Source organism: Leptosomus discolor, chromosome 22 (genome assembly GCF_034619465.1).
Source record: "Leptosomus discolor isolate bLepDis1 chromosome 22, bLepDis1.hap2, whole genome shotgun sequence".
NCBI lineage: Eukaryota > Metazoa > Chordata > Aves > Leptosomiformes > Leptosomidae > Leptosomus > Leptosomus discolor.
The window spans coordinates 963,328-980,223 of record NC_141412.1 but is presented as its reverse complement, the minus strand read 5'-3'; the positions used below and the strand labels follow the sequence as shown (position 1 = coordinate 980,223).

Here is a 16,896-nt window from a genome sequence, read left to right as displayed (position 1 = left end):
CGTCAGTGCGCGATCGGCGCCGGAGCGGCCGGGTCCGCGTCCCCGCGTCCCCGCGTCCCGTCCGGGCGGCGGCGCGATGGCGGCGCAGGGGCTGTCGAAGGCCGAGTACCTGCGGCGGTACCTGAGCGGGCCGGCCGCTGCCGAGGCGGCCCAGCCCCGCCGCCGCCGCAAGAAGAAGCCGCCGGTCGGCGCCGGCAGAGGCGGGTGAGTGGCGGGGAAAGAGGGGGGCCCCGGGTGTCCCCCCGCGGCGGCCGGCGGGAGCCGGCCGGTGCGGGCCTTGCTGGCGGCCTGACGGCGGGACCCCCCTCCGCGTCCTCAGGATGCGCATCGTGGATGATGACGTCAGCTGGAGTATCATCGCCGCCGCGCCGGAGAAGGAGGAGGAGGAGGAGGATGAAGCGGACATGCCCGTGGTGAGCGGCGAAGGGCAGGGGGCTCCGTCAAACGCGGCCTCGCGGTTACCCCCCTTCCCCTTGCAGCCCCCCCCCCCCCGCGTCTCGTCCCCTCCGGAGGCCCAGGGGGGCGGGAGGCCTCGCTGCCCCGTCGGCGCCGTGACCCGGGGTTACCGCTGTCAGGGGGCGGCAGCCCCCCCCGTTCTCCCGCCCTGAAGCCCCGCTGTTGGCTGCCGTGTCCTCAGGTGGCGGAGTTTATCGATGAGCGCCCCGATGAGGTGAAGCTCATGGAGCAGTTCCGGACGAATGCGAAATGGAAGCTTTTAGGAGGTGAGACCCGCCCTTTCCCCGCCCTCCCCCCGAGGCGCTTCGCTGCCCCGAACGAGGACAGTGCAAGTTACAAGTAGCGCAACCTAAAAGCCGCCTAAAGCCCTCGAAATGGCAAAGAGCTCACGAGCTGGCGAGGACCCTGGCGATGGTGACCTTCTGCTTGTTTATTTCCAGACCAGACCGAAGACTCTCAAAGTTCGGATATTTCGGCGCCTGCCACGAGGTACGGGGCCGCGACTGGGAGCCCTTCGCTGGGTGAACTCCTGCCTGCTGGCGTGCGGGGGCTCCTTTTCCCCTGCGGGGTGGCCGCTGCCTGGCGGGGGGAAGCTGGCAGCCAGCGCTGTCTGCGGGGCCTGTGACGACGTGCCGAGGAGGGCAGCGGGGCCGCACGCTCTCTCTTTGGAAGCAGCTGCGGTCACACAGCATCCCGGCTCTCTGAGGGGGTGCGGAGGGGCGTTTGCTCGCGAGAGGGTGCTTACGCCGGGGCGCAAAACGGGTTCCGTAGCCCGAGTGTCACGAGGGTCCCTGGAGACTTTAAAATTACAGGTTTCCTGTGGTGCAGGTTGCCTGCGAGGAGCTTGGGCAGCTACTTTGGGAAGTCTGCGGCTCGGGGGTGCAGGTTGCTACGCAGAGGGGGCAGGGTCAAGCATCGGTTTGGTTTCAGAAAGGCGGTTTCATCCTCGACGCCTGCCGCCAGCCTTACGGGTCCCGCTTGGGGTTCGTGTGCCGTCTGCAGGCACAAAGCAAACGAAATCTCCTCTCCACCTTCTCCTCCCCACCCAGGCGGCAGCGCCACGACTCCCCGGACCTCTCGCCACCGAGGAGGCTGCTCGATGAGTCCTCGGGCAGATCATCGCCACGACAACAGCGCCACGACTCACCGGATCTGTCCCCTCCACGGCGACAGCGCCACAACTCCCCGGATCCGTCACTTCCACGGCGACGGCGCCACGACTCCCCGGATCTGTCCCCTCCACGGCGACGGCGCCACGACTCCCCGGATCTGTCCCCTCCACGGCGACAGCACCACAACTCCCCGGATCTGTCGCCTCCCAAGCGACAGCGCCACGACTCCCCGGATCTGTCCCCTCCCCGGCGGCGGCGCCACGACTCCCCGGATCTGTCCCCTCCGCGGCGGCGGCGCCACGACTCCCCGGATCTGTCCCCTCCCCGTCGGCGGCGCCATGACTCCCCGGATCTATCCCCAAAGAGGGTGAGTAGAGCCGCGGGGAGGAAGGGCTGCGGGACCCTTGACGCGTCCCAGTCGGGGCGAGCGCCAGGCGAGCGGTCTCAGCTCGGGCAGGGCATCTCTGACGACCCTTCTCGTGCCAGAAGCGCCAGGCTGCGCCGGACCCGTCCCCTCCGCGGAGGAAGACGGGCAGCTCTGACGCGGGTCTGTCGCCGCCGCGGAGGAAGAGGGCCGGGTCGCCCGCTCCCAAGGCGCAGAGCAGAGCGACAGGTGAGCGCGGGGAAGGGGCTCTGCCGCTGCCTGCCCCGTGCCGCGCGGGCAGAGCAACCTTAACCCTCTTCTGTCTCCTCCGCGGCGGGCTCGGCCAGCCGGCAAGGACCAGCGCCGCTCATGGAGCCCCCTCGACCTCTCGCCTCCTCGCCAGCGCGACGCGAAGGGCTCCCCCCAGAAGGTAAGCCCTTCCTCCCCCTGCGTGAGCTGCAGAGGAGCTCCTGCTGCGGGAGAGCGGCCGCGGTGCGGCGGCTTGCCCTGGGAAAGGCACGCAGCGAGCGCGGGAGGGGAGCTCTGCCTCGGGCCCCTCTCCTTCTGGCGGTTTGCGGAGCCGTTGGCGAAGGGGCCGGCAAAGTGGCTGCGTCACGCGGGTGGCTCTGCGGGCGCCGCTCTCTGGCTTTCGGGCCGCCCCTCGGCTGGCCGTCAGCATGGCTGGTTTGGTGGTTTGGTGTGCAGGCCAGCGCGATGTCGTCGGGCGTGCGAGCGGGCTTGGTGTCAGCAGACGTGCTGCGGAGGGAGCAGCAGGAGCTCCGGAGGCAGGCGCGGGATACCAAGCACTTGGCAGGTAGGGGCGTCGCCGGGGGGGGCGAGAGGCTTTTCCTGCGCCCCGCCTGCCAGGCTGAGGCGGCACAGCGCGGCCCGAGGGGGCGTCGGTGTTCGGCGGCGGGGGCAAGGCAGGGCTGCGGCCCTGCCCGGGCTGGACGACGAGCTCTCTCGGAGGGCGGAGCGAAAGGGAAAAGCGTTGAGGTGGAGCTGTTTGGAGACGGTGGAACGTTCCCGGGCGCGTGACCTGAGGCGTCTGCCCTCTCCAGAGGAATCCCAGCACTCCGAGACTGTGTTCCGGGACAAGTCGGGCCGCAAGCGGGACCTGGCGCGGGAGCGGCTGGAGCAGAGGCAGAAGGCGGAGGCCGAGGCCGAGCGCGACGAGCAGTACGCCCGGTGGGGGAAAGGGTGAGCTTCTGCGGAGCCCCCCAGCACGGTCCCGGGGCCTCGCCCCGCACCAGCGGCCCCCTCCCTCCCTCCCTCCCCGCTGCTGCGCCCGGTCCTGCGCGGGGCGCTGAGCTCCGTGCTCAGCCCCGCGGGCCGGGCGGGTCGCGGTCGGCCCTGGCTCGGGTTCGGAGCGGAACTCGGTGTCTGCCCCCAGGCTGGCGCAGGGGCGGCAGCAGCAGCAGAACGTGGAGGACGCCCTGAAGGAGATGCAGAAGCCGCTGGCGCGTTACATCGACGACCGAGACCTGGATGAAATGCTGCGGAACCGGCAGCGGGAGGGGGACCCCATGGCTGACCTCCTCAAAAAGAAGGCGGCCAAGGAGGACAAGGAAAAGAAAGGTTGGGACCTCGGCTTCCGCCGGGCCGGGGCAGCTTCGTCCCCGAGGGTCCTGGGCTGGAGGGGGCGCTGCCTCGGCACCGGCGGCACCGCAGCCACCCGTTAGCCCAGCGAGCGCCGGCGGGGCGCTTACAAATCACCAGGCCCCCCTCGGGTTGGGGGGCGGTGGCCCCCCGCGCGGAAGGACTAACGGGCAGCGTTGCTCTCCCTCTTCCTAGAAAAACCGAGGTACAGCGGACCGGCGCCGCCCCCGAACCGGTTTAACATATGGCCCGGGCACCGCTGGGACGGCGTGGACAGGTAGGTGGCCGTGCCGCGGCGCCGGGGGGAGCACCGGTAAAAACCAGCGAGCTCCTGCTTCGGAGGGTTGGCAGGGCCAAGGCTCCCGGGGGCCGGGGGCGCCAGGCGGTTGGCAGCAGCCGGGTGGAACGGGAAGGCTCGTCGCGCCTCCGAGAGGCTCCGTTGCCTCCGAGGGGCTGCGGCGCCGCGGCCCAGCGCCGTCTCCGTTCCGCTCCGCAGGTCCAACGGGTTCGAGCAGCAGCACTTCGCCAGGCTGGCCAACAGGAAGGCGGTGCAGGAGCTCGCCTACAAGTGGAGCGTGGAGGACATGTGAGCGACCCCGAGAGCCGGGCGAGGCCGCGCGCCCGGGCCGGGCCCGCCCGGGGTCACCGCCTGCCACGGCCACCAGGGCCGGCTCGCTCCGCCCGGCCCAGGCCCCGTCCTCGGCGTCCCAGCGGGGCCGTCTGCGGCGAGGCAAGGCTGGATTTCGAGGAGAGGCGTCTCCTCTCAGCGTGGAGCGGCGCCAGGGCTGAGCCCTTTGTCCTCTGAGGGCGCTTCGGGAGCCTTCAGGCGTCGGAAATCTCAGGTTTTTCTTCACGGTGACGGCGGGCCGAGCGCCTGGTCACTGGGGTTATCCCCCCGCTCTGTGCCAGCGGCCGCCTCAGTTTACGCTCCAGTGCTTCCAGAGAGCCACTGGACCCTCAAAGGGCCCGGCCCTGTGAGCTGATGTGCCTCTGGGCTGCCGTCGGATCCGCCCCGGTCCTTCCCGCTGCGCCTCCTGTTAACTCGGCGTGGGTCGCGTTCCCTCCGGTTCCCGGGGCCGCCGGCTCGCGGCGACGTTGGTGCTTTCCTGGCTGCGCGGCGCTTCCCGCGGCCGGTGGCGCGCTGTAAATAACAGCTTGGTTTTGTACCTGGCTCGGCGTGGTGGCGTCTCGTCCCCCTTCCCTCCGCCGAGCGAGCGGCTCCCCGCAGCCTCCTGGTGACCGCCCGGGTGGGAAGCGGGAGCCTGCGGCACCCCCCCTGCGCCGACGCTCCCGCCCGTATTTGCAGGGCGGTGGGTTCAGCCTTGGCGCCCCCGAGAGCGGTGGGGAGCTGGGCACCCTTTGTGGGTCTTGGCGGGCCCCCGCCTGGCTGGGTGAACGCTGCTGGGTACGTCCTGGGGTGAGCCCTCGCCCCTCGGGGGGAGGGAGCAGTTCCAGCTGGGGAGGCATCTCCCCCGCCCCCCCTTTTTGGATCGCTGGCCGGGCAGGGCCCGTGCTGGCTGGGGAGCGGGGAGGCCGCTCTGTCCCGTCCCGCGGGCGGCCGAGCGGTGGGGAGAGCCGGCGGGCTCCTCGGGGGCGGGAGGGGTGGCGGAGGTGAAGGGAGCGACCTGGGGTCCCTGCCGGCGCTTCTGGGGGGTGGCGGCCCCCGTCCCGGCGTCGCGCGGCCGCTTTGCTTAGCTTTACCCGAAAGAAGGGGGTATTAAAATCTTAATTTAATTTAAAACACCGTTGTTCCCAGCCGTGGCAAACACCGAGCGGAGTAATTATTATGCAAATTAGGCAGATAGAAAAATGATTAATAATTGCGCAAATTAAAAATTATTGTAAACATCCTGCGAGCAGCGATAAGTCCGGGAGGAGGGTGGGCGGGCGGGCGCGCGCAGGGGGCGGCGCTGCTCAGCTCCCCGTCTCCTCGTTAGCGGGATTTAATTGGCAACCGGCGCGGGAGCCCAGCGGCATTTGGGGGGCGGGCAGGTCGAGGGTGGGCGCGGGCCCGGGCCCCCTTTTGGGCGACGGCAGAGAGGCGCCAGAGCTGGCACCGGCCTCCAGCTCCCGCCTTCCGACTCGGCGACTCTGCGGAGAAGCGGGTTTCGGAGCGGGGGTCCCCGTTTCTGGGGCTGGGGTGCCCCTCTTTGGAGGAGCCGCGCTGCTGGGGCGCCCGCCGCCTCCTCCTGCCGCTCGCTGCCCGTCCCTCCCGGGGCACCACCGGCACCGCCGCCCCTTCGCCCCTGACCAGCCGCCCCCCAAGGGGCACGCGCGGGCTCAGGCGGGGCCTTGCTCGCGTCAAGGACGAGCCGTTACGCTCGGCCTCGCGCACCAGAATTGGGTTTTTGCGGCTGAGCTCGTGGGGGACGTGTTCGGTGAGGATCGAGAGCTTCGTTCCCGGGGTGTGGCCCCGCCTGCCCCCCAGGCCCCGTGCCCCCCGGGGCCGGCCGCAGGGGGGACCCTCGGAGGGGGACGGCGAAGGGCCGCCTGGGTCCCTCCCGGTGCGGCGGCCGTGGCTCTCCCCACTACCGGCCTCTTGCTCGGCTCGTGGTTTCTCTTTCCCAGCTCCGGCTCTGGCGAGCGCCGCGTTACCGCGCCGCCGTCCTGTGGCGCCCGCCCAGTGGCTTGGGGGTGAAAAGGAGCCCCAGACCCGTCGTCTGGATTGGGCTCCGGCGGTGGCGGCGGCGGCTCCGAGTCGTGGCTGCTCGGCAGAGCCCGGCGGGTCGCCCGGGGCGTGCGGCGGGGGGACGGTGCCAGGGCAGGGGCCCCCCCGACGAGGTTTCCCCGCGATTCTGTCCCGCAGCGGGGCCGGGAGCGAACGTCCCCGAGACCGCCGGGTTAGCGATTGTGTATGCGTGCGCGCGCGTTCCCTAATTACGGAATAATTAGGGACGCGCAGAGGTAAAAATTACTAATAATATTTACTCTAGGCTCTTATTTTTTTAAATAACCTCTCTCTCTCTCTCTCTCTCTCTCGCTCGTTCGCCGAGTCTTGGTGGAAATAACTTTGCAGATCCCAGTTAATGAATATTTGTAAATGCAGGAGCGTTCGGCGCCGGAATATCCAGAGGGCATCCTCTCTCTGCCTTGTGATTTTTTTTTTTCGCCGGGTATTTAATATTTATGGTTCCGCAGCCTCGCGCGTAAAGAGCCACCCGCAAACCCCCAGGAGCTCGGGGGCTGGGGATATTTATGGCGCTTCCTCTTTTCCTTTTCAATTACAAAGACACCTCACATAATTAAGTGCTAATAACCTTGTTAATCTAAAATTGATGCTCTTTCTCCTGGCCATCCCGTAATGGAATTAAAAGCAGATTAATAATCGAGGGCGGGAGCCGCCGCGCGCCACGGGGGCAGGAGCCGGCGCCGGGCTGGGACGGCCGCTGGTGGGAGCAGGGCGGGCGATGCGGGGGTCGGGGGTCCCCGGCGAGGAGCTGCGGTTCCCCCGCGCTCTTCCCGCAGCCGAGGTTTTTAAGACGAGCAGCCGTGTAACGCCACCTCCTAATGAAACTGTTTTATGTTAATTAATTATGTATCAGGGCTCATTTCCATGCGCAGCCCAGCTCCGCTTCCCCTCCGCCGAGCCTTTGATCTGTCAAAGGCTAAACGGGAGATAAATAATCAAATTAGGGAGCAGCCTGGATGGAAATAAACACATTTGAGATGTGTGATCTGGCAGTTGGAGCAAGGCGCTGAGCGGCGGGCCCGGCGCTGGGGCCGGGCCGGGCGTGGGGAGTCGTTTCCCGCCGTCCCCCCAGCCCTGCTGCCACCCCGGCAGCACAGAGGGGTCTTGGGGGAGGTGGTCTCACCTCCGCCTAGATGCCAGCGGAGGGATTTCTCCTCCGAGGGCTTAGGGCAGCGAGGGGCCCCGGCGGCTGAGCGCCGCGGGCACCCAGGGCTTTGCCCACCCACCGCGTCCGTGGCGCCAGCGCCGCTGCGGTCCTCCGCCGCGACCCCTTTCTGCTGAGGACGTGGCCTGGGGGCTGCGGGGGGCGGCTGCTGGCAGAGGGCACCCCGCTGCCGCCTTCCTCGCCCTGCTCAGCCTGGACGGAGCGGAGCTCTGCGCCCCCGGCCGCGCTCCTCGCGCGCCTGCCGGGACGCCAGGGAGGCCGTTCCTGGAGGTGGGTCGGTTGGCAGCCGAGGAGGGAGTCGATGGTCCCGCCTCGGCTCCTCGCCGGGGCGCTTTGGTGGCGATGCTGCTGCTGCTGCTTTCTGCCCCGGTGCCCTGCGAGCAGAGCCGGGCCGGCGCTGCGGTGGGCGAGCGGCGCCGTGCCGGGACGTCGCCCAAACCCAGCCCCGCTCGAGGGCTGCCCCAGCAGGGCTCCAGCCGGCAGCAGAAGAGCCCCAGTGCCAGCCCTGGGCAGCCCGGCTCCGTCTGCCACCGAGCCGCCGCTGCCGGCCCCGCGGCCGGGAGGCGAAGCCATCAAAGGGAGCGCGCGGAGAGCGGCGTCCCCTCCAGCCTGGCCCCGGGCCCTGCCTTTGGGCTTCTGAAGGCTGCGCTCCAGCGCCGTCGGTTCCCATTAATCCGCCCATCAAAGCCGGAGCTGCCGAACATCCCGGAGAGATCGTGCCGCCTTCCCGAGCGCCGGCGCAGGCAGGGGAGGCCGAGGGGCGAGCCGAGCAGGGGGGCTCGGAGCTGGGCTCCGAGGAAAGGAGGCAGAAGGCGAGCAGAAGGCGCTGCTGCGGCGCGCCGGAGGGCGGTCGTGGCCCCACCGCGGTCCTCTCCGCTCTGCGAGACCCCGTTCCCCCGCTCCGCTGCGCCGCGGCCCAGCCTCCCTCCGGCGCGCTAATCGGGTCGATGCGTTTTTGACGTGGCGGGGGAAATCTTTCTGGTTTTTTGTCAGACTCATTCTTCTCCCCGCTCTCTCCGCAGGGGGCTGAATTGTTTAATGCTGAGTATCAAGCAGAGCTGCTTTCCCTTCGCGGGGCTGCTGACGGCGCGCTTTGGCGGGCGGCTGCTCTCCGAGGCGGGCGGAGGGGGCGGCCGTCGTACCCGGCAAACTACCCGCTTACGGCCGGAGTGACGGAACCGCTCGGGTCCCGCTTCCAGGCACCGAAACGGCGGCGCGGCGAGCACCCGGCGCCTCCGCCGCTTTGGGGGGTTCCTTCCACCCGGGGCAGGGGCTGGAAGAGCGCGGAGCAGGAGCGGCCGGGGGAGTCGGCCACTCCGTGCTCGGGGCCGGCAGCGCCCACCGCGGCACGCGGGGGTGACCCGTAACCGGGTGACGGTGCCCGTGCGCTGGCGGCGATTATGGCACGGCAGGTGAGGGAACACAAAGGGCTGGTTTGTGTATCGGGGTTTATCTTTCCCATTAATGGCTTTCTAAATTGGTGGCAGTGGAGCAAAAAAACCCAATCTGAACTTGGAGCATGCATGATTACTATTGTAATAACCTTGGCTAATAAGAATATGATGTGGTGTTAGGCTGGGAAGGAAAACACATTTCTCATTAGCTTTTTGATTAATTACTCCACATAATTTCCTAGGGGGACATGCCTGGGACTGATTGCCTTTGCTTTCGACGCGTGGAAGTGGTTTACCTTAACTTAATAATTTTCTCGGTGACATTTTAATGGCAGTCCTCAATTAATCTCCGGTCGGCCGCGGGCAGCGCTGCCTCGCCGGGGCGGAGGGCAGGCCCGCGCGCTCCCCTCGCTCTGCCGGGGCTCCGGCGCACCCCCTTTGCCCGCCCTGCCGCCGAGCAGGGGAGCCCAGGGCAGGGGCCGGGGCGAGCGCCGCTCCGTCGGCAGCCGTCGCGGCAGGGCTGCCCGGCCGAGGCACCGGGGTGCGCCGGGCCGGAGCCCCCGCTCCTCCCCTTCCCCCCGTGGTGACGCCGGGCCGCCACGTGCTCTGAACGCCTGGGCGGGTGGGCGGCCGCCGCCTCGCCCGGCGAGCGCTGCCGGGGCTCCAGCTGGTTGCACGGCTCGGAAGCGACCGATTGCCTGCCTTGTGGTAAATATTTTACAGGAGCTCAGATATTCGGAGATCGTTTGATGTTGCCGCGTGGAGCGGTATCGAGCGGGGGGGAGGGAAGGAGGGGGAGAAAGGAGAGGGGAGCAAGCAGCGCTTCACGCCTTTCCCTCGCCGAAAACGGGGTTACGCTGCGTGTTTCTGAAGTCGAAACCCACCCAGAAGGGTGGAGCAGGTGCTTGGCTCGCAGCGCCGCACGGGGCCGTGTCCCGGCTGGCTGCGGCGGGAACGGTCCCGCTCCCCGTGGCACGTCCCGCGGCTGCAGGGTGGAGGGACCGAAGCGGGCGAGCGACGGGTCCCCGCGAGCGGGGATGCGGCCCCCGACAGCGGAGAAAAGCTCGACGGCTCGACGCCAGGGGCATTTGCTCCGGCAGCCGAGCCGAGGGGCGCGGAGCCCGGCGAGGAGAGACGGGGTCACTGCCCAAATCCTGCCCCTTCTCGCGCTCCGCAGCGGCGGCTGCCGCCTCCTCCCCTGCGGGAGCAGCCCTGCGAGCGGCGGCCAGGCCCCCCACGAGGGCCTGCGGAAGGCGAGGGGGTGACAGAAGGTCACCGGCGTGGGCTTGGCCGGGCGGGCACGGCCGGGCAGCGCCCCTCGGCGCGGCGCCGATGGGAGGGCGAGCGCTGGCGATGTTTCCGTTTCCGTCCGCAGGCCCGGGTCAAAGCCGACACGTGCGTCTGTTCGGCAGCGCCCCGGGGGTGACGCCGGCGCAGGGCAGGCGCCGCCCTCCGTCGGGAGCGCCCGCCTGGCGTGGCAGTCGGCGCGTGGCTTCACCAACCCCTCCTGCGGGCCCTGGGCTTGCCGGTTCGGGGTGCCCCGACCTCCAGCCCCCCGCGTCTCTGCCGCTCCGTCGCGGGGAGGCTGGCTCGGAGCGGGGCTGGGCAGCGGCCGGCGGGGCCGCGGGCTCGTTGCCTTTTCTCCCTGGCCCAAACACGCGTTTCTTTTGTTGCTCTTCGCGGCACGGCCGGCCCCGGCCCCCCCGCGGTGGCCAGGGCGTGCGGGCCCTGCGGGTGCACGCCGCCCCGAGAGGGGCCACGGTGCCAGCGGGGACCCTCCGTCGGCAGAGAGGCACCGAGGGAGGGGACGCCGCGGGGCCGGGGCTCGCTCCGGCACCCGCCGGGCGACAGCCCTCCTCCCTGCGCCGGGGACGCAGCCTCTGCCTTCGCCCCGCGACGGCTTTTATTTACCGGCGTGTTTATCTTTCAAACAGAGTAGTTACTAATTAATTGGCGAGGAGCTTTAGTCCTAATCCCCCGGCTGACGGGAGGGAAATCTGGCCGTTTCCGCGGGCATCGTTCTGTTTGGATACACGCGGCGGCTGGCTGTAAAGCCCCCGCCCGGCTGCTCCCGCGGCTTCGTCCTTCCCGGGGCTCTGCCCGCAGCCGGTGCCGGGCGCAGGGAGCGCCCACCCGGTGCCAGCCGCGGCCCTGGAGCAGGCGGGGGGGTCCCTGCCAGGCGTGGCTCGGAGCGGGGGGGAGGCGGCGCTCGATGCCAAGGGGGTTTTTGGCATCGGCTGCTTTTTGTTGTGATTCTTTTTCTCTTCTCTGTCTCTCCTGGCCAGTGCCAGGCGAGTTGATGAATTATCCCAATATATATTCTGTCTGGGAAGAAAACACATATCATATATATCTTTGACAAGTTATTATTCTTCCTTATCAGAATACGTGTGCATCCAGCCACGCCGTAACTCACCCTTTGCGCCGCTCGTGTAACCAGGCAGGAGCATCGCGGTGGCTTCTTACCGCTCGCACGGCCCCGTCGGGGGGCGACCCCCTGGCCGGGGCGCGATGGGGCTGGGTGACGGGCAGGGGGGGCCTGTGCCTCCGCCGCCTGCCAGCTGGGGAGGGGCCCTGGGAGGAGGCGAGAGCATCACGTCGAGCTAATTCGGCGCCTGCCTCACCTCCAGCTGATTGCTGCAAATTAAATTTCACGCCGATGAGCTGGAGGAGCCGGCGTGCGGCGCGGCGAGGGGGGACGAGGGCCGGACGGCGGAGGCAATCTGCAGCGAGCGATTGCCGGCACAGCTTCCCCGCCCCGCCTCGGCGGGCACGTACGGTGCCCGGCCATGCCTGCGTGCTCCCCCGGCGCCTGAGCTGCTCCGGAGCCCCTCTGCGGCTGGGCACGGGTGCTGCCGGCACCCTCTGCCCCGTGCCCCCGTCCTGCCCCGTGCAGGGGGCACGCGGGGTCGGGTGGAAGTCGGCGCACAGACGAGCGAGCAAACGCTTTTGTGGGTTTTTTTTTCTCCCCGTAACGACAGCCTCGGGCTCGGAAATGAAGCCCGGCGGGGGACCGGCTCTGCCCGGGCTTCAGGAGCGAGGAGAGACGTGCGCTGCGGCAAGGAGCCGACCCCCGGGATGCTCGGGGCGCGGGGTGGGGTCCCCCAAAGGTGGAGGCGTGCGCAGCTGCGAGCGGCAGGAGCGCTCCCCGTCCCCAGCGCCAGCCCTGTAACGTCCAGCTTACGGCGACGGTAGCGGTTCCTCGTAGCAGAAGTTGCTGAGCAGCTCGGGCGTGATTTACCGAGAGACCCTGGACGTGCCGTAACCGCGAGGTGGAGTTAACTCGGTGATGAGGAGACGAACGCGTGGAGCCGAGCCCGCCCCCGCCTTCGGAGGCCGGGAGGGCCTGTCGGGACGAGGCGCGCCGGTGGGGCCGCGCGGAGCGTGCCGGAGCTGTTTAGTCCCTGCTGACGCTGGGGGCGAGGCTGCCGGACTCCCCGTTAAACACCGTACCCTTCCCAGGGCGTCGGGGGTCGGCGTTGCTGGGTTGGCGCAGGCACCCGAGCCTGGTATCCGGGGAGGAAAATCCCTCCTGCTCGGCGGCGGCGGCGTGTGCCTGGGGTGGGGTGAGAGCTGCCCGCTCCCCGTCTCTGCCCGCGCCCCTCTGCCGAAGCTGGGGTGCGAGGCGGGGAGCGAAGGAGGATGAATCTCCAAAAGCCGGACCCGGCAGCGCTTGGGGAAGAGCGGGCGAGGCCGGCACCAGGAGGGGGGTGCACGTGGCCGCTTTCTGGCACCGACGCTCGCAGGCACCGGCGCGCCCCGGTGCGAGGGGTCCCGGGCTCCGGGGGGCGCGTGGGCACGGTGCGAGGGCACGAGGTCCCCCTGCACCCCGGGTGGCCCCGGGGTGGGGGACGGGCCTGGAGACACCGCCTGAGCCGGCGGCTCCTCTCCGCCTTCGGTGGGCGAGCAGGGTGGCGTTTCCAGGCGGCAGAGCGCGAGCTCTTCAAGATGCTGATAAGGTTTCTGGCAGAGGGCGGGAGTGTGAGGCGAAGAGGAGTGTGTGCGTGCGCTGCTTCTCCCTTCTCTCCTTTTTTCCCCCCGCTCCCGTAGCCGTCTCCGGCGCAGCCTTGCAAGAAGAAAAGCCTGTGGGCATCTGTGCTCCGCTCCTGCCTGCCCCAGGGGGCCATCAATATGCAGGGCCCGTTACCTGGGTACGGGCCCTGCGCTGCCGCTGCCGCGCTGCCGTCAAGGTGACTGCAGGAGCTCCTCGCCGCGGAGGACGGTCCTCGAGCAGGGCAGGCGGCCGCAGGGCTGCTTGGGCGGGATGGAGGGGGAGGAGGAGGAGGAGGAGGGTGGGTTCCTCTTTGGCTAGAGTTGCTGCTCGTGGCGTCACGGGGTGCAGCAGGAGCCGCTCCCAGCAGGGGAGCCACGATGCCGCCCTCGAGATTTGGGAGCGAAGGCAGGCGGGCCGGCAGCCCTGCCGGGGCCGGGGCCGCCGCGCATCCCCGCTCCCCGCCGCGCCTGCTCCTGGCGCCGGGGTGGAGGCAAATATTTGGAGAGCGGCAGAGCCCAGCCTGCGCGGCGTTTCGGTCGGGGTCGGCAGCCTTCCGGAGGCTGGGATTAATTTGGAGGAATTTGCTGGTGGAGTCTGCGGCAGAGAGAACAGGCTGCTTATTTCACACTGTACGGCCACCTGCTACGAACTGTTTGTTCAGTTTCAAATTCTTTAATTAAAATCAACATAAAACAGATTGAAAACATCCCAAGAAGGGGATGCTTGATTTGCTGGAGGATATTGCAGCAGATGAGCCAAAGCGCCTACGAGACGCTTTACCGTCGGGAAGCCGGCGCTCGGCGCTGCAGGTCGGTGTCTGCCCTGGCCACCGGCCCGGCGCCGAGGGCAGGGGGCCCGGGGGCACCTCGGCCCAGCTCCTCGCCCGGCATCGCCGGGGCGGCGCGTCTGGGCGCCTTGGCCTCGTTACCGGGGTGCCTTTCCGGCGCGGGCGCGGGCGCGGTGCGGCGTCGCCGCCCTTGGCGGAGCTGATTCCCAGGCCTCCTCCGAGGCGCATCACGGCTCCAATTAACCGGGGCCGCTCGCGACCCTCTTGCCGAGCCCAGATAAGAGCAGAAATTTCCCTTGGAAAATGGGTTTGCGTTCGGGTGCGTGCGCCGGGCGGTAAATGGCCTGCTCCGCGCGGCGCCGGCGCGGGGCCGGGGACAATTAGGGTGCTCGTTGGGAAGCCGGTTATCTGAAGGAAACAGGCGCGCTGCTATTTAGCTGTCTAATATCCCCGTGGGAGGGGAAGCAGAATTAAAACCCATCTCTTCTCAGAGCTCTTTCAGTCTGAAGGAGGAATCTTCCTTTATGCGGTGGCTTTTCACTTGGAGGGCCTTCTGCCTCTCTGCCGGCCCCGTATTTGCGTGTGGCCGCCTGCAGCCGAGAAGCAGGGAGACGGGAAGGAGGGCTGGCGGGGTGGCGAGGGCCGGCCAGGTCCGCCCGCCGGCACGGAGCCCCGGCCCCCGGGCAGGGGCGCCTCCGCTGAGGCCGCGGTGGACGGCCGGCCTCTCCGCCGGCGCGGCACCGGCGGCTCCCGCTCCGGTGCGGGCGAAACAGTAACAGCGGAGGAAGTTCGTACGAGCGTTTTAATAACTGGAAAGGTTAAAAAAAAAAGGAACCCAAACCCCTCTCGGGCTACACGTGGGCTCCTGCCAGCTCGCGCTCCTGCGAGCCTGGGAGACCCAGAGTACCATGACTGTATTGATTCAATTATTCTCTACAATGTAATACTCTGCATTTCTGTGATAGCAACAAACAGAGTTGAAAGACATACAAAAATAAATGATCTGAAAGTTAATATGGCTGAATGAGCAGCTCTGAATGAGAGGAGAGCGCGCTTTGGTTTTACATTGTAAAATCAATAGCGTGCAGAACAATGTCCTGCCTTCCTCCAGGGACCCGGAGAGGACCCGCCTGAATCGATCACTATGCAAATTAATTGAATTCATGAAACCCACATCGCCGGGTAATTGATGCTTCTTATAATTACCTCCGAGTTATGAGCTTTTAGAGGATTTCATTGATTCCTGCGCAGGCAGGGAGAGGGCGAGGGCAGGTTCCTGGAAGGAGCGGGAGGCGACGGCTGCGGCTCCCCGGGACCCTCGGGCGTGACGGCTGCTGCCGGCACCCCCGCGGGCGTTTCGGGAGCCCGGCCGCTGCCCTGCGAAAGGCGGGGAAGGTGGCTGGGGTCTCGGCCCCGCCGGCCCAGGTGGGCTGCTCCCGGGGGGGTGAGCTCCGGCGGGGATGCAGCCGGCGCCGAGCAGCCCCCCGGCATCCTAGGCCCGGGCCACCCCGAGCCTGGCGTGCCGTCGCGGTGACATACCGGCCCCTCGGGAAAGCGCCGTGCCCCGTCGCTGGGGGTGACGGTGGCGGGCGCGTGTGCCGTGGCCGCACGTGGCAGCGCCGGCCGTGCCAGGCGGCCGGGGCCGCGCCCGGCTGGCGGCTCCCGTGAGCGACCAGGTTCCGTCCGAGGGGAGGACAGGCTGGCGTGGCGCAGCGGGCAGGGAAAAGGGCCGGGCCATCGAGCTCTGCAGACTAATTGGGTTAAGCTGATGAGCTCATCGGTAACTGTGTCATTAAGATCAGGAGCTAATTGCGGGCCGTTTGGTGCCCCGCGTTAACCGAGCTGTCCCTTGCGGAGCGTTGGGCGGGCGGGGGAGCGCCTGGGCTCCCCGCGCTCCTGCTCCCCCCAGAGCCGAGGAGGGGACACGGGGCTGTCCCCAAACCCGCTCCTGGGTGCCTGGGCGGGAGGTGACGCCGCACGTGGAGCCAGTTCCCAGCGCCGTCACCGGCCCGTGACGTGGTGTCCTCTCCCCGCTCTGCCTCGCCGCTGCTGCTTGCGAGGGTAGAAACAGCCCTGCCTCGGCGCAGAGCCTCAGCCAGCCCGGTCCGAGGTGCCCCTGCCGTTGGCCACCAGCCTCAGGCTGGCGGTGGTGGCAGGCGGGCGGCAGATGCTGGGGACCCCGGGGCTTCCTCTGCGAGAGGCTCCCTTGCTGAGCGTGGGGGCAAGCGGGAGAGAGGCTGGGGGCTTGTGCAAGGGGGGTTTGTGGGAGGGCCAAAGAGCGAGCGGGATGGGGAGGCTGGAAAGTAAGACCAGAGGAAGCCAGCCCAGGCTCTGAGGGAGCGGCAGACCTCGCTTGCTCTGGAGAGACGGCGTGCGAGGGTGGTGAGGTTTTGTCAGAACGGATCCGGCGCCGAACGAGACGGGCAATTCCGGCTGTCGTGGCGTGCTGGAGCGCCGGAGCAGCCTCTGTGCGGCTTTTATCCTCGCTCTCCCGTATTTCATATCTGATCTTTTTTCTCCTCTCCTGCATCAACGTCTCCTCTCCGCTTCGCTCCCTTTATTCTCCCACCTCGCTGCTTTCTCCTTCCGCCATCTCCTCTGCCTCACCCTCCCGCTCCCTCTCCGCTCAGCGGCTCCTCTGCAGAACCGCTCCGTGCTCCTCCGGACCCTCCGTGGGCTCCGTTCCCGGGCCCTCTGCCCGGCTCTCCCTCGCCGAGGGGCAGCTCTGGGGAGGGGCTCGCACCCCTCCTCGCCCAGCCCCTCTGCGGCACCGCTCTCCCTCCGCTTCGGGCTCCTCGGCTCCGTCTCCAAGGTTACCCCAGCTGCTTCCCTCTCCTCTCCTGAGCTCCCGGTGGGATTTCCCGGCACCGTTCGCCGTTTGGGGTTTGTTCTCCGTTGCCTGTCCCCTTCGGGCGGAGGCTGCCTGCTGCATCCTCCCCGGGGAGAGCATCCCTCGCGCCCGCCTGGCGGGAAGGCAGGACTTTGCGTCGGCCTCTCTCCGGACGAACCCCCCGGTAACTCACGGCCGAGCAGCCGGGACCACGCTGGGGCGCCCCGGCCAGGCTGGCGGTTCTCGGGGAGACCCCGGGCTGCTCCCCTCGAGGCGGTGCTGCCTTCGGGGAGGCGAAGCGAGGAGCTGCTCGTCCCGGTGCGAAGCGAGGGGCAGCGGGAGGGCGAACGCGGACACGCGGCGTTCGTGACCTGCCGGCAGCTGCGAGGGTGGGTGGGCAGCAGGGCACAGCTCTGCCTTTCTGCCCGTCCCCCGCGCTGGAGGGGGGCTTCCCCCGGGCTAGAAGGGGGCTCCGGAGACCTGCCAGGCCTCCCTGCTGCACACCC

General features: G+C 68.5%; 1 protein-coding gene across 1 annotated transcript; it reads left to right on the top strand.

Moving 5' to 3' along the window:
- Positions 1–76: 76 nt before the first annotated feature.
- Positions 77–4,131, top strand: BUD13 (BUD13 spliceosome associated protein). The gene is made up of 12 exons (XM_086476765.1): positions 77–204; positions 320–413; positions 638–722; positions 897–945; positions 1,269–1,995; positions 2,055–2,175; positions 2,265–2,362; positions 2,638–2,746; positions 2,994–3,132; positions 3,326–3,510; positions 3,727–3,808; positions 4,028–4,131. Exons 1-12 carry the CDS (start codon positions 77–79, stop codon positions 4,119–4,121), a joined length of 1,911 nt encoding a protein of 636 aa, XP_086332891.1. The 3' UTR covers positions 4,122–4,131.
- The last annotated feature ends 12,765 nt before the right edge of the window (positions 4,132–16,896 follow it).